A 26018-nucleotide genomic window follows, 5' to 3' on the forward strand; every position below is an offset into this window, starting at 1 on the left:
CTGGTGACTTCATTCTACCCAGTTATTTCAACGGGCAATCCAGTGAATAAATTGAGATCAGTGATCCTGACAGAGGTTTCAATCAGGCCAAGGCAAATTGAAATAGTGTAAGACTAAAAGAAAAGGCAGCAACAGCAAAGCAAAGGAGCCTAGTTTGATCCTTTTGATTTCCAACTTCGGTCTGGATGGAACTTTTTGGTTTCAAATCTCATATCCAGGAAAACACACGTCACACACAGTAATGCATAATTTCAATGCTGCTAATATACTGGAAATATAACCTAATTTCAAAAATCTTCTAAAAGAGGAAATCAGTTAGGCAGAGTCAACAATGAGAGTGCAAAGCTAAGGCTGAGGCAAAATACGATTAGTATTTGAAACCCAAACACCAACCTTGGGAACAGTTGTTTGTAGACTTGCTTCGGTCCTTGGAACATTAGGATGAATCTGATCCCACTTCGTATGCAACTTTGACTTTACTGGTTTGGAAGAAGGCAATGAAGAAGCAGAGGTTGGGCTGCTTCCTCTTGATGATGTGGAAGCCTCTTTCTTATTGGCCGGTGAGGTAAATGATGATTGTATTGGTGAAGGTGCCCGTATTTTGGCTTGCTCTACCACTGCAGCATCAACTAAAGGCTGAATCAAACTGGTGTTGTTCAGCTGCTCTGGCACTGAAATTAAATCATAAATCAAAAACAAGGCATTAGTTCTAATTAAAGACAATACTGTACAAAATATCATTGTAATGTTTTAGTATAATACTCAATTTAAAGTTGTTCGTTCTTAAAGGTTTAGAGGATTATCTTTTATTTCAGGGTGGATTATATAAATAAGTGGTCCTCTCAATTATCAATCATTCTGGTGATATGTTTACGTAAGGCCGTCCTAAGTGCTTGTCGCGTTAGCTATAGCTATATATCTGTGGTGAGCTACGGTTTCAGACAGTCATGAAAGCTAACTTTTCTTTCCCTGGTTCTTTGAAAATGGCCGAGGTTCTTAGGAGAAAAAGTGTCTATAAGGTGTATGAGAAGAAAAGAAAGGCCTCGGAAGAGGCAGATATATCCCAGAATGCTTTGCACAGAGAGCTCTCCTCGATAATAACGATGATATCGAAATGGAAGGAGTATCCGACTAATGCTAATCTCTGAAGACCCGGTCTTCACTCTAAATCTTCAGCTCAAACATGGAGAAGACTGATCAGAGGTGCCAAGAGGCCCATAATCACTCTGGATGAACTGCAGAGATCTACACCTAAGGTGGGAGACTGTCCATAGGACAACAAATTTGGCATTTATTGAAAAGAGCCATTTCTTGAAGATATCTATAAAAAGTCTTGTTTAAAGTTTGCCACAGGCCTCCTGGGAGACACAGTAAACATGATGAAGAAGGTACTCTGGTCAGATTAAACCAAAATATAACTGTTTGGCAACAATGCAAAACAGTTGTGTGTATAAGTACACAACCCATCAACCTGACCACCGCATCCGCACTGTGGATGGTGGTGGTCGCATCATGGTTTTGACCTGTTTTCTTCAGTAGGGACAAGAATGATGGTTAAAATAGATGAGAAGATGGATGGAGCCAAATACAGGACCATTCTGGAAGGACACCTGTAGAAGTCTGCAAAAAACCTGAGACTGGGACGGAGATTTATCTTCCAACAAGACAATGATCCAAAATATAAAGCAAAATCTTCACAAATACACATATCCAGGTATAAGAATGGCCAAGTCATAGTCCAGACCTGAAACCGATCAAGAAATCTGTGAAAATAACTAAAAACTGGTGTTCACAAATGCTCTCTATCCATCCTAACTGACGTTGAGCTGTTTTGCAGGAAGAATAGCCAAAAATATCAGTTTCTCCAAAACTGATAGACATACCCAAGCAACTTGCAGCTGTAAATGCAGCAAAAGGCGGCGCTACAAACTATTAACTCGAGGAGGCTGAATCATTTTTCACACCCAATTTTTCATTTTCTTATTTGTTAAAAAATGTTTAAACATCCAAAAACATTTCTTCCCACTTCATGTTTGTGTCCCACTTGTTGATTCTTCACTAAAAATTACAATTTTATATTTTCATATTGGAAGACTGAAATGTGGAAAAAGGTTTAAAAGTTCAAGGGGGCCCAATACATGCGCAAGGCACCGTAACCCCTACATCGGTAACAGACTTAGGCCGGGCATACACTGTACGATTTTTTCCCTTTTCAGGCGATTCTTCAGTCGTGCAAGAATTATTTTTGATTGGGCCGAGTTTCATCGTCATCGTGCATCCTGCGTCGTGTAGTATATAAGGCGCGATCCTCCTGGAATCGTAAGTTTGGGAGAAACAACAATCAAACATGTTTGAAATTCAGTTGGCCCTCGTAAGGTGAGCATATTCTGCTGTTGAAGCAAAGTTACGAGCTTCTACGAGCCGATTTACCAGAACCTCACGCACGCCAAACAAAAATGTTCTTAGTTTTCCTGATTGTCAAATCTGACCAGCGCCATTTCTCGGTGATGAGTCTGACATGTGGTTTTTGGACGTGCAGTGTGAGAAGGTATATCGCATCAGAGCATCGGGCCCTACAGTACTTTTTTAAAACCTGCGATTTCATTGTACACTTTGAGCTGTACGTGAGTACAAAGATTAAAAATATTGTATAGTGTATGCCCAGCCTTATCCTATTCCAATCATTGTGACTAATGATACTTATTTAAATAAAACAAACCTGAATTCAGAGCTTGGTCTTTTAGAATGTCTTCAGTGCATGACTTCTTTTTTTGAGAAGATGATTCTTCTAGTGATAGCTGTCTCTTACGGCTTCCATTTACTGAAGAGAGCTTCTCAGACTTTTTTGATGAGGTCTGTTCCCCATCATTTATTTTTTGTAATGACTGTGTCTTACAACTCTTCTGCAGTGAATGTGGTCGGTCATCATGTACCGACTGCGGCGCAACAATCTTCCCTGGTGACTGTTGTTTCTTACTAGATGCTTTTGGAAGGTCTTGCTTAATGCTCTTGTTTGGCAAACATCGTCGCTCACGACTCCTTCCTCTGGACTCTTTTGTCTCATCACTTTTGGGAGACAACGGTCTCTTGGGACTCCTTGACCGTTGTTCATCATCACTCCCCTCCAACCTTGGTCGCTCTTTGTTTGTATGTGGCGTTGGTCTTAGCTCAGCACCCTTCTTAGGTGACCGTCTTGGTTCACCACCCTTTCTTGGGGATGATTTTTTATCATTTATTCTAGTAAGCGACTGTGGCTTAGAGCTCCTTGTTGGTGAGCCAGGTTTCTTATGACTTTCTTTTTGTAAAATCCGTCTCCCAGAAATGTGGCAGCTGGTCTTCGGAGAGTAAGATCTAGAACGAGACCTGATTCAACAAGGTTTAAATTATTCAATGAACAAATAATACAATTTAGCAAGTATTTATGATCTTAACATCTTGAGAGGAAAAACTTGAAACCACATGATGAAACTTACATCAAAGTTATGTAATAAAACATCTCAATATCCAACCTCAGATTTAAAATTTTCACAAACCTGCAAATTCTCCTGGGGATGTACAGTGATTGTGTCCTGTTTTTTCGTTTTTCCCTTTGATCTTCAGAGCTGTGGGTGTTGCGAGTGTTATGAGAGCGAGAGGTACTGCTGGAGGAGCCCATTCTATGCCTCGAACTCTGGCATCGGCGAGGGCTGGAAGAGCTACTGCTGGAGGAGCCTCTTCCATGCCCAGAACTGCGTCGCCTGCGAGGGCTCCGAGAGCGAGAGCTACTGCTGGAGGAGGCCCTTCTACGACCAGAACTGCATCGCCGGCGAGGGCTCCGAGAACGCGAGCTACTGCTGGAGGAGGCCCTTCTACGCCTAGAGCTGCGTCGTCGGCGAGGGCTGCAAGAACGAGAGCTACTGCTGGTAGAAGCCTTTCTACGCCTAGAACTGCGTCGTCGGTGAGGGCTTTCAGAGGATGAACTACTGCTGGTAGACTCCCTTCTGTTTCTTGAGGTGTGGCATCGTCGAGGGCTGCGAGACCGAGAATGGCAACGACTCCCATCACTGGTTCTCTTTTGATGACCCTGGGAAGTCTGGGCAGAAGCTGAAGGTGAAATCCTGGATTTTCTAATGACATTACTGTTAAAAAAAAAAAAAAAAAAAACACACCAAAAGTTGCAGTCAGTCATAAGTGGAATGGTGGATTGTACTTTTATTTCAAATAAAAAAAAAGAAAATGTACCATTGCTGTGGTGTTACTTTGCCATCCCACTCTGGGTATCTGTGGGAAATGTAAGAAAACCAATAAATAAAAAAAACCATTGTAGAAAACTGCACATTTAACCAGATTTTTAAGTTACCCAAGTTCAATAGCTTTATTACACAAAATATAAATAAGATTATTAAAAGTCAGACCATAATTTCGTTGTAATACAATTACTTAAAAATCACCAAATTTTATTCCAATACAGGACTATTTGAATATTCCATTTTCTTTTCAACACTTTTCTTGCATTTATGTTCTAACTTTTTACAAAGAATGTATCTGTAACGTAAGAAATCAGCCAATAAAATAAATGTTACTAACTGATCCCGTAGAAGTTTGCAGTTCCCGAGGTGCAGGATGGTTTGCTGATGACCAATCCAATCCTACAGTTGACATTTAGATAGAAACATGTAGAACAGTGTCATTATCATCAAATGTTTTAAGTTTACATCATCATTTCTGATGGTTGTCTAACAAGATCACTAATCTGAATTTACGAAAAACTGTCTCAACATAGTGAGAGCTGAGAGGCTGAATCTAAAGATTGATCTAAGAAAGGAAGGAACACTCAAGCCGGAGCAGAAGAGTGTGTCGGCAGTCGCAATGATAAGTACTGCCCGAATAGTGCAGGCAGCAAGGAGGAAGGGAGGAAAAGGAGTATGAATGCCTCCTATCACAGCATAGGAACCTAAACTCTCATGGTCATTTCAATTAGGTGGCCAAGTTTCTGTGTGACAACTAGGGTTGTCACGATACTAAACTTTTCAACTCGATACCGATACTAAGGAAAATATTCGATACTCGATACCATTTTCGATACCACAAGGATAAAATTTCAACAGAAATATTTTGATTAATAATTAAAATACAATAAATAAATACAATAAACAATAAGAACAACATTTTGAAGTTGTTTGCTGTGCACAGTATTTAGCAAGCTTGATAAAAAACTTACAAAATTAAAATTAAGTTTTCCTTACTTGGCTATGCTTTGCACACATAACAATGACACTAGCCAGACCGGTTAAGAGACAAAAATAATTCTCAGCAGCTGCAACTGTTACAAAAAAAGTCTGAAACTGAAAAGTGCGTAGAATTATTCAATCACAGTGTTCAGAAAGTGCGTTGTCCTCTATTCTGCACTTTAGATGAATGACTGCTTAGGTGCGACTGGTACTCGATACTTTTGAAAATGAGTATTGTATCCGGATACAACATTTCAGTATCGATACTTTTTTGAGTATCGATACTTTTGACAACCCTAGTGACAACAAATTCAGCCTTCTGATTTTTTGTGTAAAAATTTTTGAGACATCAACTAGAACAGCAGTAAACCATGAGTATGGCCACATGAAAAGATTTCGTTCTGGTTGACATATCATGTTCATACATAACACAGATGCACCAAGCCGAAATGAGCATGCGATACAAGATACCCACGTTTTCCTCAAAGATTGTTTCCTTTGAAACTAGGTGAAGATACAACTACACTAAAAAGTCCCTTCTAGAATGCCAAGGCAGTCATAATATGAATGATGTTTCTCCAGGGTAAGTTGTCGATACATCAAACATGGAAGATCCGCCCTAACACAAATCCATTTTTACCTTTTCCATTGAGATGCAGTGTCTCATATATTAGTAAACATAACCAGTTCTAATACGTAAGAACGTACTTACATGATAATGGAACAGTTGGAGTAATTTACACACACAGATTCTCACATCGATCTCACAATTTAATTAAATCTGCTAATCAGTCTGAAAACTTTGCGGCTTAGACACCCTTCATTTAACACACACTTGAAAAGACCAAGAAAAGAAGGCTATTTCTATTTTTTCTTGTCCCCAAATTCACATTAGAGAGAAGAGTGCAATTGTTGACTCACCTTTATATGAGAGCAGTTTGTTCTACATAAAGAACAGGTATGTGGAAACGTCTTCGGTTTAGTTGCAGTATAATCATGCATTTTAGCTAGTGATGGGAGACCCTTGAAGGTGGCGGGTTTTGCCGCAGACTGTTGAGTAGATCCTTGCCCATCAGTGGTCTTTACCAGATCCAAGCTTGGGATGTTTGGATAAACAGGACTGATACCAGAAGGTTGAATGGAATGAGAAACATCTGTGACTGTAGGGGTGCAAGAGTAAGGGGAAAGTGATTCCAAAGCAGTGGTCTTCTGAGGTTGTGTCATCTGCACAGGGGTTTGCTTCGGCACAGGTTTCTGTGGAGTTTGCTGTGGTGTTATATCTAAGGTCTTTGAACCTTGGTCTTGAGTTTTACTTTGAGCTTTTGCATCTGTGCTTTCCGTGTGTGTCTTTGTTTTAATGTGGGATATTGATGCTTTTGCAGGTGGAAATCCAAAAACGTCAGACTCTGGTTTTGAAATGTCCCAGTTTTTCTTTTGTACAGCCAAAGCTGGGCAGGTTGATTGCAAGGTCTGGTTTGATTGAGTATTTACCAGTTGGGCTGGAGCTACCACATTCTTTGCTGAGCTCAAGCTAATAACAGATGTTACATGTTCATTTGATGTAATCAAACCAGTGGGTTTTAACTCTGAATTTTTTTCTGGCCCTTCTTTATTTTGGCTGTTAGTCTTGAAGTTGTCCACCAGCGAATTATTGCCACATGCCTGAGCCTTACTGAAAATATCAAAAGTCTTATCCTCAACATGTGGAGAACATTCTCCAGTATGTCCATACTGAGTCATTTCAACTGTCTTTGAACTGTCTGATGGCATTTCATTATGAATTGTTTTTGGCTGTCCATAACTATCCAATCTGTTTAGTCTATCTGTAGTTGGTTGAGATGCAGATGCTGATGTGACTGCAGATGAAGCCCTATTGGCGTTCTTCATACGAATCTTCTGCAAAGTGTAGGGTAGGTTCTCAGCCGTAGTTTCTTCATCTGGACAGTTTATGAGTTCATACAAATCCTCTTTTTGAAGCCCATAACTCAATAAAATCTTTTCAGCAATTGCAGGTGTGCACACAGGTGCATGGGATAGAGTTTGGCCAGTTGGTTGAACTGCAATAGATTTAGAGTAGTTATAAGAGCTACTTCCACCACAATCACCACTGGGTTGAAGATGACCTTGAGTAGCTGATGAGGCCAAGTAGCTTGTCTCTGTTGTGGCTGAGAGTGATACACCTCTTTGTGTGCTGCCAAACAGAGCACCCTGGCCAACAGGTTGATACATAATTTGCTCTCTGGCGCAGATGTTAAAGGTAGAATGTAAATTGATGTTCGAAGTGGTTTGACTTGGTTCAGGCCAGTTTCTCACTGGTAAACTAAATCCACCAGCAAATGGTCCCACATTTGGGATTATTTCTCTAGTCCCAAAACTGCTGGGATTACCAGAAGCTCCAATGAGGTTTAAGCTGGATCCAGGTACAACATTAGGCAGTGTCCTACATATACCTACATCTGTCTGTCTAGTAGGAAGTCCATATTGCCCCTTAGTTACACTATCATTCAAAGAGGGAGTATTCATGGACTGAGACATGGGGGTCAGCAGCTTTATGAAAGTTTGATGAATTTATGGGCAAGCCAGCTTGTGAAAACAGTATTGTTGTTATGTATGGAAATGTTTACATTCAACAAAGAACACCACAACCCTTTTTTGGGCTCCAGATTAACCAGCTACACGGCTGCAGTCTTCTTGATGTCCAGTAAAGGACATCTAGGAATCCCAACAACAGCTTGTTCCGGGCCCAGAATCTGTACGGGAAAAGTTGTAGAGGAGACATGTTAAAGGTCCCATATTATGCTACATTATTATGGATAAAAAAATGCTAATTCATTGTTTTAAATGTAGTTAAAATGACTGTTGATAGAGTTAGAAAGTAATCTTGCCTGTTCACCATTTCCCTCTTTTAAAGTTGAAGCCGTTAACAGATTTATCTGGTACAAAATTGTCTACTGAGACTTCCGGTGGTGACGATGTAGGAGAAGGCCGCTCGAAAGAGGTCTCCCGGGTAAACTGCAATATATTCCTGTAAACACTACGTTTTGTTTTGGAAAGACGACGGACTGTGAACTGTGTCTAAAACTACCAGCACGTCGAGCTGTCCTGTTACTCGCGGAGGGGCGGCTACTGTGGCTGGCAAACTAGCTAAAATGGCGGCCGCATGTTCGGATACAGGTAACACGGCTGGTCCTGCCAAAGACTCGCCAGATATCTTGTCAATGAGCCAGCTGGTTTCTGAACTGGAGAAGCAACGTGCCTCACTACGGAACGACATGCTAATGCTAATCCAAGAGTCTATTAAACCACTTCAGTCTTCTGTGGATACACTGTGTGAGACTGTAAACCACTTTAACAGCCGCCTCACTGCTGCAGAGACTCTGGCTGGGGACAACTTTGAGCGCATTACAAACAGCGAGAAGACCGTGAAAATACTAGAAGCCCAGAATAAGTCTCTTCAAGACCGCCTCGAGGATCTCGAAAACAGGTCGCGAAGAGTTAACCTCCGTATAATCAACATTCCTGAGGGCAGCGAAAAGGGCAGAGACCCGACCGAGTTTATCTCGGATTTGTTGATGGAAAACCTCGGTCCTGACGTTCTCTCCAAACCACCAGAGCTCGAAAGAGCACATCGCTCCCTAGCCCCTAAACCTGGACCCGGAGGCAAACCCAGGCCGTTCGTGATATGCTTTCATCGTTTCCAGGAGAGGGAGAAGGTGCTTCGGTGGACCAGACAGCACGACCTTAAACACGGAGAGACAACACTTCGAGTGTATCCAGACGTGAGCGCCGCTACCGCAAAGAAACGAGCTGCTTACAACCGGATCAAGCAAGCCTTCTACCAGAAAGGTGTGAAGTTCAGGCTCCTTTTCCCTGCCCGCCTGCAAGTTTCATATGAGGATCAGTCATTCACCTTTGAGACCCCCGAGGAGGCGCAGACTTTTTTCAACAATCGAGTGCTGGGTAAAGAGTGAGATGCATTATATTCCTTCCGCTGTCGTCGCTGTGTTCGCTCTGTTTATTTGAATGAAACAATCTGCCTTTATTGTACACCGTTCTGCGGACTCAGCACGGGCACTCAGAGGACATCCTTGGGCATCACCGTAACCATGGAAACTGGTAGGCGCAAGGGCTAAATCTACTCTGATCACGGGACGTTGTTTACTCCCGACTGCTATGACATGAGAGCTGTTCTGCTCATCTCTTCTGCTCAGTTTATGACGGTAAATATGTTAAGGTAACATGGAACCCTCAATCTGGCTGATGTACCTTTTTACAGATACTATATTCACAGGAACCACTTACTTAGATTTATTTATTTATTTTATTTATATATATTTTTTTTTTTTTCTCCTCCAGCTTCATTGCTTTTTCTTGTAAATCTTTAACTCCTATGTGTATCTCTGTGAACTGAAACCTTTTGGACGGAATTAAATGGCTTTTTTTTTTTTTTTTTATTTATTATTATTTTTTATTATTATTATTTTATTTATTTATTTTACTTATTTATTTATTCATTTATTTTTTTATTTTATTTTTTTTTTTTTTCCTTTTGTAAATTTTTCTTTTTCTTTTAAACACTTAATAATGATCAACATATCACCTTAAGACAGAGTGGCAAACTGAGCGAGAGACCGTTAAGACTGACGATTATGGTTATAACTTGTTCTTCAAAAAACGTTAAAAAGTGGTGTAAGTTTTATTTTCTTTTTCACCTGGGTAACCTCTTGAACAAGAGGTCATGGAAGCAGAAAGTGATATCCTGTTGGGATTGAAGGTGTGGGGATACTTGGTTTGTATAAGACTATTGGGGATGGGTAAGATGCAGAGGAGTGCATTTTTCCTTCTGTGTTTTTTTTTTTTTTTTTTTTTTTTTTTTTTTTTTTTTTTTTTTTTTCCTCCTTCTTCTCCTTTGGGCTCAGGAGACACATCAGACCGGGAAGAGGTTATTCTTAGTTTTTCAAATATATGACAGCTCAGAATAAGAATCTCCGCTTTATTTCCTGGAACCTGAAGGGCATCAACCAGACCATTAAACGAAACAAAGTAATGGCCCATTTAAATCAACTCAGGGGTGATATTTTTTTTCTGCAGGAAACTCACCTTAGATCCTCAGAAGTTAACTGTATTAAGCGATCTTGGATAGGACATGTATTTCACTCTAAATTCCCTGTAAGGGCAAGGGGCGCAGCTATCCTGATACATAAAAGTGTTCCTTTTGAATTATCAAACTCCATTGAAGACCTTAATGGTCGATTTATAATAATTTCGGGTAGACTATGTGGCATTCCTGTGATAATGGCCTGTATTTATGCACCAACAGTGGATGATGACGATTTCATTAGATGCTTTTTTTCCTCTCTTCCTAAAGTTGATGATCACTACTTAATTATTGGCGGTGACTTCAATTTAATCCAGGACCCCTCTCTAGACAGATCTTCTTCATCTCCCCAGATGTTATCCAAATCAGCCAAAGCTCTTGATGTGTACAAGACTAGTCTTGGTTTATCTGACCCATGGAGAGTTAAATCACCTTCGAATAAAGTATTTTCCTTTTTCTCTCACGTCCATCATTCATATTCACGAATAGATTTTTTCCTTCTGGATAATTATTTTCTGTCTAACATCCATTCCTGTGAATACCATACCATTGTCATTTCTGACCACGCCCCCGTATCGGTTGATCTTACCTTTTCTAGCCTGTGTCCCGCCCCCCAGACGGTGGAGATTTAATTCTGCCTTACTAGCTCAGGCTCCCTTTAAAAACTTCCTTAATGCTCAGATCTCCTTGTTTTTTGACACCAATGACTCCCCACAAATATCAAGATCCACACTATGGGAAACTTTTAAGGCATATATGCGTGGACAAATTATATCATATGTTTCAACTTTGAAGAGAAGAGAAAGGGAGGAGTCGGAGGCTCTCACTAAGGAAATACTGAGAGTGGATCATTTGTATGCTTCAGCTCCCACACCCACTCTTTATAAACAACGTCTTCTGCTTCAGTCCAAATTTGATCTATTATCCACGAGTAAAACACAAAAACAGTTATTCCTGACTAAACAACGTTTCTTCGAGACTGGGGATAAAGCAGGAAGATTATTAGCACATCAAGCACGCGCAGCCACACAATCTAGGCTGATCCCAAAGATCAAATCCGCTTCGGGTGAAGTTACCTCAGACCCTACTGAGATCAATGAGATGTTCTGCTCCTACTACTCCAACCTTTACTCCTCACAGTGTCCATCGGATGTCTGGAGAGACGATAACCCGCTAGATAAGATAACTTTCCCTAAAATTAGTGAAGACTTGTCTGGAGAGCTGGGAAATCCCATTTCTGTCAAGGAGGTACAGGAAGCAATTTCAGCACTCCAAAACGGTAAATCTCCGGGCCCCGATGGGTTCACTGCTGAATTTTTCAAGTCATTCTCGGTTACCATTGCCCCAGCCCTTCAACAAATGTATAATGAATCCTTTGCGAAGGGGTTTTTACCCCCCACCCTGTCGGAGGCCTCAATTTCTCTCCTGCTAAAGAGGGATAAAGACCCTCTAATGTGCAGTAGCTATAGACCCATCTCCCTTTTAAATGTTGATCTAAAGATTCTGTCAAAGATTCTTGCCCTCCGTCTACAGCGTGTCCTCCCAAGTATAATTTCAACTGATCAAACAGGTTTTATGCTAGGTAGGCACTCATTCCACAACACAAGGAGACTCCTTAATATTATTAGTGATCCTAGTTCAAACGTTCCCGAAGTGGTTGTCTCACTTGATGCAGAGAAGGCCTTTGACAGGGTGGAGTGGAACTTCCTTTTTTTTGTTTTGCAAAGATTCGGTTTCAACTCTGAATTTATATCTTGGATTAAACTACTTTATGCCAACCCAGTTGCCACTGTCCACACAAATGGTCTTCAGTCAATCTCATTTCCCCTCTGTCGGGGAACTAGACAGGGCTGTCCTCTCTCCCCCCTCTTATTCGCATTAGCAATCGAGCCATTAGCCATCTGGCTTCGTCAGGAGAGTGGGTTTGAGGGCATTACCAGAGCCGGGAAAGTCCATAAATTATCGTTATATGCTGACGACCTCCTTTTATATATGGCTAACCCTGCTGCGTCTCTTCCTGTAACTCTAGATATCTTTAAAAAATTTGGATCTTACTCAGGCTACAAACTTAATCTCCACAAAAGCGAACTTTTCCCTGTTAACTCTCTGGCCAAAAATATCCCCCCAACTTTTTTCCCTTTTAAATATGCTAGGGATGGATTTAAGTATTTGGGGGTGCACATTGCAAATTCATTCTACCAACTTTTCTCCCAAAATTTCTCTCCTCTCCTTGAGAAATGTAAACTAGACTTTGACAGATGGTCTGCTCTCCCATTATCCCTGGCAGGTCGTGTTAGTTTGGTTAAAATGGTTGTGTTACCCAAGTTTCTATATCTTTTCTCACATATCCCTGTGGTTATTAACAAGTCCTTTTTCAGATTGCTTGATCAATCAATAAGTTCCTTCCTCTGGGGCAACACAAGTCCACGTATCAGAAAGTCAGTGCTACAGCTTCCAAAGGCGCTTGGCGGCTTAGCGATGCCCAATTTTTTACACTATTACTGGTCCTGCAATATTCATAAACTCTTATATTGGATAACCAACACAGCCGATGATGAAAGACCTGCCTGGGTACACATGGAACTTTCATCCTCTAAACTTTCTCTTCATTCCCTGATTTGCTCCCAACTCCCGTTAACTATATCCAGTTTTACTTCAAATCCTCTGGTTTTTAACTCTATTAAAATTTGGATCCAAATTAGGAAAAGCCTCGGTCTCCACAGAGCCTCAGATTTCTCTCCAATTGTAAACAATCACCTCTTTCTGCCTTCCTGTTCTGATTTGACCTTTCAGGTTTGGTTTGACAAAGGGATAACTAAATTTAAAGACCTTTATAACCAAGCGACTTTTATGTCCTTTTCAGAGCTGTCAGAAACATTTCACCTGCCCAAATCCCATTTATTTCGTTTCTTCCAGATAAGACACTTTATTCAGAACCAGAATCCCAAATTTCCCAGTCGCCCCCCAGAATCTCTAGTTGACTCACTACTGGCTCTTGACCCTGAACAAAAACGATTGACCTCTAGCATTTACAGCCTCATTAATTCCACTGCCAATACCCCGGCACCTGAACCCAGAGACTCGTGGGAGCAAGAGCTTGGAACCTCGCTGCCTGAGGATTATTGGCGACAGGTTTTAAAGATGGTTCACTCCTCTTCAATCTGCGCAAGGCACAGCCTCTTGCAATGTAAAGTTGTACATAAAGCCCACTACACTAATCTAAGGTTATCCCGGATTTTTCCCAATGTAACTGATTCGTGTAATAGGTGCAAACAATCTCCAGCCAACCATTCCCATATGTTTTGGTCCTGCCCCAGGCTTGCCACATTCTGGTCTGAAATCTTCAAAACTCTTAGTACAGCGTACAATACTGTCATTACTCCCGATCCTCACTTAGCTTTGTTTGGTGTCCCCTTACAGCCCTTTAACTCTAAAGCCATTCAAACTGTTCTAGCCTTTGTCACCCTGCTGGCCAGGAGACTCATACTTCTTAAGTGGAAACATCCTCATCCTCCATCTCTCAACAGATGGATGAAGGAAGTATTACTGACAGTCAGGCTTGAGAGACTTAGATTTTCCCTCAATGGGTCCTTAAGTTTGTTTGAAAGGACTTGGAAACCTCTATTAAATTACATTGAACATTGTACACCTCTACCTGATTGTGATGACTGAACGTCATTAATACCCGACATAGGTCACAATTCTGCGTCTTGCTATGCAGAAGCTGCAAAAAAAACAACAACAGCAGATGATGATGCGGAGAGCAGTATTTATGTTTAACCATATTGAAAAGATTGAGTTTTAATGGTTGGAAAAGACCACTGGATGCGCGATGGCACTACCATCCATGTTTACTTCCGCAAACACAGAGCACGCTGGCCTATGACGTCATTGCGTCCTCTAGTGCACATGCGGGACACTTGCGTTGTATGACTGCAGTTCACACAGGAGATCACATACAAGTCGCATACATTTGGAAATGTGAACGAACTAACGAAAAATCGGGTTTCACAAAAAAATCTGAATTGAACATCACGGCCTGCAGTGTGAACGTAGCCAAAGACTATTCAAGATACAGGGAGTGGTGGCCTAGTGGTTAGGGCATAGAGCTTGGAATTCTGAGGTTCTGAGTTTGAGCCCCACTCCCACAGACTGCCAATCTTGGTCTCTGAGCAAAGACCCACACTGCTCCCCGGGTGCCCCACGATGGCAGCCCACTGCTCCCCAATGGGTTAAATGCAGAGGTTAGTTTCTCCATGTGTGACCAACAAAGTTAAATTATCATTCTTAATTATTAAGATGGGTTTTGCACAAGCTATTATCCGTACACAGCGCATAAGCTACAATCCTGACAATTATATTCATGCAGTATGGTTATGTACACCTGTTCAGAGGTTCTGGGAATTTTCAGAGAACCTAAGTTGTAAAATCTCACCTTCCCCATCATTTTTTTTGCTTGGTAACTTTGAGGATAGCCCTTTGGAAGAAAACAAATTGCATGGTTTTAACTGACCTATCTGTCGCAAAGAAAACTATCACCATGAATTGGAAAAGCAAAAAATAGATAAATCAAATTAACTTATGAAAATATATGTTTAAGTGAGACTGACAAGCTGTGTAATGAAAACACAAGCCCTAAAACAGTCTGCCCTTGCAGGCTAATACCACAGATAGGGTCCACTTTAGGGCTGAAACTCTGCACCTATTGCACATTATCGGGCATCAATGCTGCTGAACGTTTAACTTTTAGCCCTGTAATTGTTCATCTCATTTCTATTTTCAATAACGCATTTTTTTGCACAAATGCCTATTTGCACTGAACCACTGCAACTTGCACACTGTCTCTTATCCTCTGCACTGTTCACACTTTGACCACTGCAGCACTTTTGTATTTTTGCATAACTTGTGCCATTTGAAATATCAATGCAACGTTCATAAGCTGTATGTAACGCAATTTCGTTCTGTATGCACCCTGTGCATACAAAATGACAAATAAAGAAGTCTAAGTTAATTGGATTAATCAATTATTGAAATAATCGTCAACTGATTTAATAATTGATTAATTGCCAACTGGAGTTCAGGGGCTCTAAAACATGTCTTTAGCTGACAGAGTAACACACTTGGAGCAGTAATTATACCAAAATTGTAAAATAAAATATATATACATTTTGCATTTAGGATACATTTACCTCTGTAAAAATGCTTTATCTATCAGACCTCAAGTGGAAAAGTTTTATTTTCACCCTCTTTAAGGAACCTTTGCCTATCCAATCATCATTCGATTGAAAAATAATGGACAGATTAATCGCCCTAGTCCACTTCACTAACAGCAAGTAGGCACAAATCTTAGCTGGAACGAAATACCCTCTTTAATACTATTTTCACATATCTGTTCATCTAGAATTTTAAATGTTTAATACGTTTTATTCTATTCGTCTTAATTTTTATTCAGTGAGCAAGCAGGGTTATGTTTTTTTTTTACAATGTGTCTTAATGCATTAATGTGACAGAAAACAATATTCTTGTTCGGTCAATATTTTATTTAGCTGGCATAATAAAATATAATGATGTGCTTCTTTTTTAAATACAGCATACTGTTAGAAAAAAAAAAAAAGGGGTAGCCCTTCATGTTAAAAAGAAAACTCAGGTTTTTAAGAAAATAACCCATTATCAAATAATTATTTGATCAAGAAAATCAAATTTAGATTAACTTAATCTTCTGTTGGATACAATATTTTTGGAGTCACATTAATTCTGGTGATATAAATTCAAATTTTAGCCAATCTCTGGTAACCTTGATAGACTTTCCCTGTGGTCTATAGCCACACCAAATATAATTTTAATAATGAAGATAACGAGCTTCAGGAAAGTACTTTTGCTGAACGAGTAGTTGAAAAGAAAAACTGCAAGTTCTAGAAAACAAAATCATCAACAGTACTAGAGGTGAGTATTGGCATGAGTGTTGCGATTCAATACATTTTGCGATACTTGGGTCACGATACGATATTATCACGATATTTCAGTACCACTATATATTGCCCATTTTCCCATCAATGTTTTATGTAACCATTTATTTTTTTAAATCGATACTAAGAAGTGAACGATCAATATTATATTGGGCAATATCACGATATATCGCCAAAACGATTATTTCCAACACCCCTAAACATTACCATGTTTTTTGTTTTGCTTTTTTAAAGAATCTGCACCCTAAGGTATGACTTACTGCTGAACTTTGATATAAGACACAGGAGGAGCACTAAGTAAATTTTTGATTCGCACAGTGTTTATTAAAGCAACACTGTAACTTTTGACCCAAGAATTAGCTAAATGTGAGATATATTGAATTATTTTTTTTATGTACATTTTTAGCAATTAACAAATTTAAAAAATATATATCTGCCTCTGTCAGAACGTCTGCTCCAACCCTTCAATCACAATATAGAGCAGGGACTTTATAGTAGACTTTATAGTGAATTCCATGAATTGAGCTTAAGTGACCTTCCATTCCTAATCCCTTTAGGAATGGAAGATGACATCCACCCTTTGCAGCTATTACAGTTTCAACTCTTCTGCGAAGGCTTCCCACAAGGTTTCATTTGGATGGGTGAGCAAATACATCTAGTAATACAGTATAAATCACACAGGTGGCCGCAGTTGGGACCCATTCATAAATGTCAAACATTCCACAAAATGAGCAAAAAGAGTTGGTGAATATAAACAAAACACGACACTCAGTATTAAACAATTTGGTACAACTCACAAGTGGAAATAATAATACTCAGCAATACCCTGTTGACACAACAATCATTTTGGCCGATGTCGTTTTCACATGTGGCATAATATCCCCAAACATTTTCACATCAAATCTGATTCTTGCTTTATTCCATGTTCATTTAAGAAAATGACATATTAGATAAATAACTTTTAAAAATGTACTTTTACGAACAGCAATTACAAACAAAAAAAAAAAACTAAGAAAATGTTTTTGAAACAGAAGCATTTAAACATAAATCTGTGTCTGCAACAGAAGACAGAATGAAGACAGAATCGGGAAAACCAAAACTACTTTTAATTTTATTCTCAATGACACCACTTATGACCACCAATGTAATGTGTTTTGCTTTTACAGATTTACTTCTTCTGATTAATAAATACTGATTACAAAACAAAACCATCCCTTAAAGTTTAAAAATCCTCAGAAGCATAACTTCAATATTAGTTAGCTGTCCTTTAGCTTGCTGTACATCAGACTATTACCCCGTTTACACTACCCTTAAAAAACTGAGCCGAGACCGGTCCGAGCTCAGTAACTGAGATAACTTGTCGTGTGTGAACGGAAACAACCTGAACTGAACCGAGATAGACATAACCGGACCGCGCTAACTGCAGACCAGTTCCCGAGGTGGGTTCGGCTCGGTTTTTTCCTGGCTCGGTTCTCTGATAACAAGAGCGCATGAGCAGAACGCGTCATCGCCGACTGGCTGAACATGCCGATTCACACTCCATTCCAGAAAGTCGGCTTCCCAAAAGCCGACTTTCTCAAGTACATCCGCGCAAAGTTGCCGTCTTCACCTGACCCACCGCAAACACGGAAGTACAGCAATAATAATCAAGCATAACTTTCTGAATGTGACGGGCGCCGCCATTTTGATTTGCTTGATTCCCTCCTCCTTCGTCTTCTTCTTCTTGGGTTTTACGGCGGTTGACAAACAGAGTTTGGTGCATTACCGCCACCAGCTGCTTGAGTCCCTCCTTCAATCCTAGCAGTAATACCTCACATCGTCACTAGGAGGCGAGGAGTCAAGGAGTCGAGATAACCGAGATAAGTGTGACGTGTGAACGGTCGTCAAAACTGAGCTTGGCCTGGTTACCGATCCAAGCTCGGACCGGTCTCGGCCTGGATCGGTTTTTCAAGGGTAGTGTAAATGGGGCTTATGTGAGTTTTGTAGCCATTAATAACCTTCTGTCATCATGGTGAACATTCTTCTTTTAACCATTTACAAAAATGTTTTGGAAATAGGCCAGGCTTTAAAACATAGTCCATGATATTTACACATAACTGAGGTTTGACCTTTGGAGAACCAATCCAGAAACTTAAAGCTACCCGGTTGTAGACTTGGGCCCATTTTAAACATCTAGCCTTTAGTGGGGAAATGAAGAATTTGTAGGTCTTTTTTCCTGCCTCTTCTATCAACTCTGTTTAAAAAACTGGCTATTGGTCTCGAGAGTTGGAACAGTGTTCTTAGCTTGAAAAACATCTGCTTCAGGGAGCGGCAACAGCTGTCCTCGAGGGCCGGTATCCAACATCAAGGCTACGTTCACACTGCAGGCCTTGATGCTCAATTCCGATTTTTTGGGGGGAAATCTGATTTTTTTTGTGTTGCCATATACATTTCCAAATATATGAGACTTGTATGTGATCTCCCTGTGTAAACTGTATTTATACAGCTTATGTGTCGCATATGCGCAGTAGAGGACGCAATGACGTCACAAGCCAGCGCACTTCGTGTTTATGGAAGTAAACATGGACGTAGTGCTGGAGCGCATCTAGCGATCTTTCCAAACCTTAAAACCTCAATCTTTTCAAGATGGTTAAAAAAATGGTGTTTGTTTTTCTTGCCGCTTATGTGTAACAAGACATAGAATAGTGACCTATGTCGGTTACTAATGGCGTTCAGGTCGGATGAATGCGACCTGGCCGTTCAGACACATTTGAAAAGATCAGATTCGTATGGAATTCAGGACCACATAGCCAAGGGCCCTGAGTCAGATTGGAAAAAAATATTTAAAAATCGGATCTGTGTTGTTCAGACTGCCATGAAAAGATCGGATTCAGGTCGCATGTGGGCAAAAGAAAAAAAAAAATAAAGAAAAAAATAAAAACTGCTTTGGGTCAGTTCAGGCTGTGGTGTGAACATGGCCTAAGATGCGTGTTTGGTCCAGCACATCTGGGTCAAATGGTTGAATTACATCCTCAGTGAGTAGGTTCTTCATCTATTCACTTTATTCAGTTGTGTTGGAGCAGGGACATATCTAAACATTTCAGAACACCAAACCTTGAGGTTGCAGTTGCCAATTCCTGATCTACTTTATGCCATTTTTGCCAATTTTGTGTCCTTGGTACATAAAACTTCCTCTTGAAGCCATTTCACTCTTTCCTGTGGGCAGATGTAAAGTTCTGTCCCATTTTAAGACTCCCCTTTTCAAGCACGGTCTTCTCTCATGATCCTCGCCCTCTTGGTCCATGGTGATGAATAACCAGCTGCACTTAGACAACGGCGTTCTCGTAGTTTATCGTTCATAGAAGGCTCCATCCTTGGTGATTCCAAAAAAAATGCACTGGACTTTGTTTCAAGATGTTTCGCTTCCCATTCAGGAAAGTTTTTCAATTCAAAATGTCAGAATTTGCATTGAGTTTAGGGCTTTATAGAGTGGACAAAAACAAAGCCTTGTTTTGGCTTGGGAAACATGCTAATTTAACCTGACCAACAGGTCTGCTCTTTAAGAGTGGGCAGTCGTTTGGGTTATTTTTTAGCTTGCAACAATCTGCAAGCTTCCTGGATGGGAAGTAAAACGTCTTCAAACTTGGAAACAAAGTCCAGTGGATTGTTTATTTTTTATTTTTTTTACCTTTTTGGAATGACTATGAGCTGGAAGACTAAGCATCTTCACCAGCTCCTTCCTTTGTGGTTCCATGTAGAGACTGACACGGGAGTGGATTTTCACTCCTGTCCTGTCCCACTCCCACAGAAAAAAGATTGTGTCCCGTCCCGATCCCGGGCCAGAGTAGAAATCTAAATCCTGTCCCGTCCCACTCCTGGTGAAATTCCCCCCACCCCGCTCCCATTCAGAATGACTCCCGCTCCTGCACCGCTCCCGTTCTTGTTTTTTTTTTTTTTTGAGCGCGGGTGAAAAACTCAGAGCGGAAGCACTGTTGGTTTTTGGGTCGTGTAGTTTTTTTGACTCGCATTATAGTGTAGGCTTCAAGGAAAAAAACTACAAAATGGCGGCGCCGCACCAGTGCTGGATTTTTTTTTTTTCTATTTTATTTTTTTTTTGGCATCGATCCTAGTTTTTTTTTTTTGTTGTTATTATTGGTTTTCTCCCGCTTCCGTCTGCTCCCGTTAATGTTTAATCCTGTACCGTCCCAATCACGTGGTCTTTACTAATACTGACTCCCATCCCACGGGATTCCCGAAAAAATGTCAGTCTCTAGTTCCATGGTAGTTTGAAAACATCTGAATCGATTTTCTTTCCCTCTGAAGGCAATATTTTGGCTCAGATGGTTGAAAATTAGACAGATTCTGTCAGTTCTTCCTAATGGACAATGTTACCCAAGGAAACATCAAACTGATGGGAACTAATGAGTCGGAGTAAGATTAAACTTCTGAAACAGTTCTTTAAAAGACTTAGCCTCAGCCCCACAGTTTAAAGGTCCTATATCATGTATTTTTAAGCCTTTTAAATTGAAGTATAGATCAATCTATCATGAAATAGCAACTTTAGCACTATGCTGTATACATTTGTTGAAATATAGTCGTTCTCTGCCAACTCTAAAGAAAAATTCAAACTGGAGCAAACACTGAGAGGCGGCTCCACTTTGAATTTTTTAATCATCAAGTTTTTCCTCACAACAACCCTCCCTAATGTGAGAAATGGGGTGTTCTTTATAGAACAGCTGCAGCATGGCCAAGGTAGTTGCTTCCAGAAAATAGCCTTCCTGAGCAGATATTCTCCATCTGCTTGTTTTCACAGGTCAGGGACAGACTGCTGGAAAGGCAGTAGAACCCATCAGTATGACTCAGAGATGAAGGAATGAATGAAATATAAATTTCTGCAAAATTCTGATCAGGAATAACATAAAAGTGAAAAATGCGGGACTGTCCCGCACATGTGGGAACATCTGGTCAGAGTAGGTGAGGTGCCCAGGTGTGGAAGGATTCCAAAATGGCCAATCTGCAACAGCAATGTAATTTCCAGGTCTTCTAAACCCTTGGTCTCAGCCTCCAGTCCTGCAACTTTAGATTAACTTCCGCTTCAACACACCTGACCTCAATATGAACTCATTAGAAGAGCTCTTTAGAAATTACCTTGTAAAGAAATTGTTTGGCAATTTGATTCAGGTATGCAGGGCAGGGGACATATCTAAAGGCTGCAGGACAGCGTTGGAGGCTCGATCTGAATATGTCAAATTGCTGGGAACACTTAAGCCGTGGACATAGGTCATACTAGGGCTGCAACTAACGAATATTTTGCGAATCGATTAATCTATTTTTTCGATTAATAATTGGATAATCAAAGGTTAATTAAAGAAGATTGTTTTTACAAATTAAACCAGGTTAAGCTGAAGCTTTTCCACTTGAAGGGTTCTGGATAGACAATTTTTTAAATATATATTTTTAGAATAATTGTTGCTGTAAGTGGGGCGTTCTGTCAGCTAAAAGCATACTTTACAGTCTCTTTGCTCCATTTAACGATTAATCGATTACTCAATTTGTTTACCATTCTTTCAATAATTGATTAATCCAAATTATTCTGATTAATTATTTCAGCCTTAGTGCGTACCACGTCACCATAGTGCTGTCAGTAAGGTAGGAGATCACCAGGGAGCATAAAACTTCCTAGAACTAGCAGTAGGCATAAGAATCTCCTGACCCCCCTAGCCGGTGCTAGGAGCAACATGATGGCACGCAACCCTTTGCATGAAACGATGTATGGGAACAACCTATTATAAAGAGCTTAACAAATAGAAAATTTTGTGAAATGTACACTGGCATACACATGCTAATGTCCTCATCTTCATATGTTTTGTGGTTTATAAAGGAGTGCTTCAGCAGTTTGCTACATGGGTGTAAATTTCATCTTCATGTGTTTAAGAGGGAGTTTTCCTCTCCACTGTCACTACAAGCATCAAATCCAGATGCAACCAGCTGGTTTTCCTTCGATAGAAAGCTTTGAATCAAACTGACTTCATGATCTGATTGAATTGTCTCTGTAAAGTGCCTTGAGATGGCATGTGTTGTGAATTGGTGCTATATAAATAAACTGATTTGAATTAATATTCAATAAACCCCTAATGCTCTTCAAAAAAAAAAACACCCTTCCTAATCTTTGGAGTATGTAAATAATATAAAATACTGAATGTTGTACAAAGCATGGAACATAAATTATCTTAATCAAGCATATTTTCAAAAGATATGTGTTTTTAAAAAGTTATTTCCCACTGTGATTTTTTTTTTTTTTTTTTAGGTGCAGAGGTTGAACTGTACAGGTGAAATATTCCCATCCAGCTGCTTAAACTGAACTTTTCCATCTTTAATTTAATGGTCATGCATGTGGAGATCATCCAGCTGGGGGGCTGCCATGTTTAGATCAGCCCAGAGAGGAGCTGATGAAGGCCTTCTCCTCCTTATCACTTTAGTTGTGCTTAAACATCCTGACGTCAGAGCAGAATACCAAGGATGGTATTAATACCATGTTGGCGTCTGAACCCCCTCTGGTTGAAGACCAGACTCTCACTGACCAGCTATCAGGGTCCACAAACGGAAGCAAAGCGAAGTTAAATTAAAGGCTTATGTTTTTATGTTCATGAGAGTTCCTGAAGTTACCAGAAAAATTCAGAGTTTTCGACAAACCGACCGTTTGCCAAAATCGATCGTTAACCTGCTTGCCTTTTTTTTTTTAAACCAGCGGTAAACGCAATGACATGCAGATATGAGTAAACACAGAAGACAATGAAGTTAAATAACTCTTTAAAATACAAAAAAAAACAAAAAAAACACTCCAGTTTCTTACCTTCGGTAAGGTTTGGTTCTGATCTCTTTCCTGTGCTAAATAAACTCCCCTCCTCTTTATTCTACTACTCTCTTCCTCGTGTCCTAAAACTAACTTTAGTTTCTACACCGCCTCCTGTTGACTGAATCTGTGAACTGCAGGCGCTCGGATTTCCATATAGGTTGATGTTCGTTTTGTTTAAAGGCTGAAAGAACAAGAGCATTTTTTCCCAGCACTTTTCAGTACCTGCCCCTGCAACATCAGACCTTTTTGCAGGAATATCTTGATAAGTCATATCTAAATCTTTTATTTAGGCAATCCTTTTGAACAACAGATATCATACGGGTCCTAATTCCTGAGCTGAGAATAGGTCATAACCATGCTTTACCAACAAGGCAAGGCAGAGTCTATTTATATTGTCCATTCACCAACAGACTCACTATGTGAAAGAAACTTAGAAAATAATTGTATTTTGTATTGTCTTACCTTTTCATGTCACTCAACATTTCAGTTTAGAGAATGATAAACAGTATGATTTCAGTATTGGAGTAACATTTATTTCACCCAAAGAAAGGCACTTAATATGAAGCTACAATTGTCCCATTTAGCAGTTTTTACAAACCCAAGGTGAGTCCTTCCTGCATTTGTGACAGGTATACTTTGTACAGTGCACACCTGGCCTGCTTATAATAACAATGCAAAAAATCTAAAAAAAAATAAATAAAAAAATAATAGAGTTTAGCACATTTTCCCAAAGAAAGAGTTGTAGTCTTGTAGTGGATTAATATCTCACAATGAATAGAATGTAGTCGATTAATGAATATATTCTTGTCACAATGGTTAAATGGTGTGCTTTAACATATATCTAAGAAAATAATGTGTGTGGCAGTCCAGAGATCAAGATAAGATTAAGAGGGTTAATGCAAACAAAACGTGGCAGTGGAGAAACCGAACGTCAAGCTATACTGAAGAAGTCAATGTAAACAAAATGTGTATCACCATGGTCCAAAGGTCCGGAATGGGCGATGACGTGTAGCCACTTTAAAAAAATATGCACCCTGGGCAAATTTCCACCTGTAGGTAAATAGATAATAGATATCGTGGAAAAAGTACCTGAAATTACGTAAAAATAGGAGGGGCTCGGGGAGGAGCCCCCAAGACCCAGAGAGAGTATATAAGCAGACCCCTTTCTTTGTATCATTTAGATGTTGACCGGTGAACATCTCATGTGTGGTGGACTTGTATTATTGCAATAAACCATACTGGACCGAGACCCAGCTGCCTCTGCTTCTTTTTGACTACTGTTGGTGACTTTTCAACTGCTTTACCAAGAAATTAGAATTTTTGCAAGACTTAGTACAAATTACTACGTCGTTCGGAGGACATCCACGACAGTCTGAACTAGATTAGGTTATCTATGTGTGCTACAAGTTTGGAGGCAATACAATGATCTATAGTGTAATTATTGGCTATTATATGCCTATAATGACAATGAAAAACTCTCAAAAAAAATAGGGTTTAGCACATTTTCCCAAAGTAAGAGTTGTATTATGATCCAGATGAGGTTATCTATGTGTCCTACAAGTTTGGTGGCACTGCAATGATCTAAAGTAGTCATTGCTCATTTTACACTTATTCTGATAATAAATTAGAAATGCCATTTGTCATATAGGCTTTGGGAAATTCCTCATAAAAGTATTATTTTCGATTCCAATAAATGTGATAATAATCCACCTCTCCTTCGTGACGCTTTTGAATTTTTCTCTCTGATTTTTTTATGGTGTTGCAACTTGCAGACGGTCCCTAATATATGATTCAAATCACATGTTTTATTCCAAGCTAAAAAGAATAAGAAAAGCTGAGTATCATCAGCACTGTTATACTGATGATACTCAGCTGTGTCTGTACATTTCTGCTAATGAATGCAGACAAAACAGAAGTTATAGTCTTTAGACTAGAGTCTTTGTAAAAGAAGCTGATTAGTCAGTCACTTCATTTGGATGGGATTAAACTGATTTCAGATAATAAAGTAAAAAATCTTGGTGTTATATTTGCTCAGGACCTGTCATTTAAATCCTATATCAAAGAGGTTTCTAGAGTTTCCTTCTTTCATCTGCGCAATATTTCAAAAATTAGAAACAACAGGTTTGATGCTGAGAAACTAGTCCATGCATTCGTTACTTCAAGGCTGGACTATTGTAATTCTTTACTATCTGGAAGTCCACAAGCTGTAGTTAAAAGCCTTCAGCTGATCCAAAATGCTGCAGCCAGAGTTCTGATGAAAATTAAAAAGAGAGATCATATCTCTCCTATCCTGGCTTCTCTTCATTGGCTTCCTGTTAAATCTAGAATAGAATTTAAAATCCTCATTCTCACATATAAAGCCTTAAATGGCCAAGCTCCATCTGATATCAGAGATCTGATTGTTCCTTATGTTCCTAACAAAGCACTTCGCTCTCAATCTGCAGGTTTACTAGTGTTTTTTTTTTTTTTTTACTTGCCTTTCAGGGCAAAAAATAATAAAAGAAAATGACCTAAAACTTTCTTTTCCATATTTTTTTTCTCTGCCTTTACGGGCAAAAAAAAAAAAAGAAAAAAAAAAAAAAAAACTTTCTTTTCCAGATTTTTTTTCTCTGCCTTTATGGGCAAAAAAATAATACAAAAAAAAAAAAAAAATACTTCAAACTTATTTTCCTGATTTTTTTTCCTCTCTTGCCTTTCAGGGCAAAAAATAATAAAAACTTAAAACTTTTTTTTTTCCAGATTATTTTTCTCTCTCTTGCCTTTCAGGGTAAAAAATAATACAAGAAAAAAAAAAAAAACTTAAAACTTTCTTTTCCAGATTATTTTTTCTCTCTTGCCTTTCAGGGCAAAAAATAATTTTAAAAAACAAAACAAAAAAATAAAACGTTTTTTATTTTTTTTTCTCTGCC

At 39.5% G+C, this 26018-nt stretch overlaps 1 protein-coding gene across 2 annotated transcripts in view; it reads right to left on the reverse strand.

The window, feature by feature from the left end:
• Positions 1–23195, reverse strand: part of LOC119784395 — a 74041-nt gene extending 50846 nt beyond the window's left edge. For both annotated transcript variants that reach the window (XM_038286429.1, XM_038286427.1), the window contains exons 1-7: positions 23107–23195; positions 6132–7960; positions 4567–4628; positions 4222–4260; positions 3534–4118; positions 2720–3363; positions 394–671 (exon numbers count right to left, since the gene is read on the reverse strand). In XM_038286429.1, coding sequence (XP_038142357.1) covers positions 394–671; positions 2720–3363; positions 3534–4118; positions 4222–4260; positions 4567–4628; positions 6132–7745 — 3222 coding nt within the window. In that variant the 5' untranslated portion in view covers positions 7746–7960; positions 23107–23195. The remainder of the gene's footprint in view (positions 1–393; positions 672–2719; positions 3364–3533; positions 4119–4221; positions 4261–4566; positions 4629–6131; positions 7961–23106) is intronic.
• Positions 23196–26018: the final 2823 nt, after the last annotated feature.

Source organism: Cyprinodon tularosa, unplaced genomic scaffold, assembly GCF_016077235.1.
Source record: "Cyprinodon tularosa strain WSP-4 unplaced genomic scaffold, ASM1607723v1 ctg225, whole genome shotgun sequence".
Classification (NCBI taxonomy): domain Eukaryota; kingdom Metazoa; phylum Chordata; class Actinopteri; order Cyprinodontiformes; family Cyprinodontidae; genus Cyprinodon; species Cyprinodon tularosa.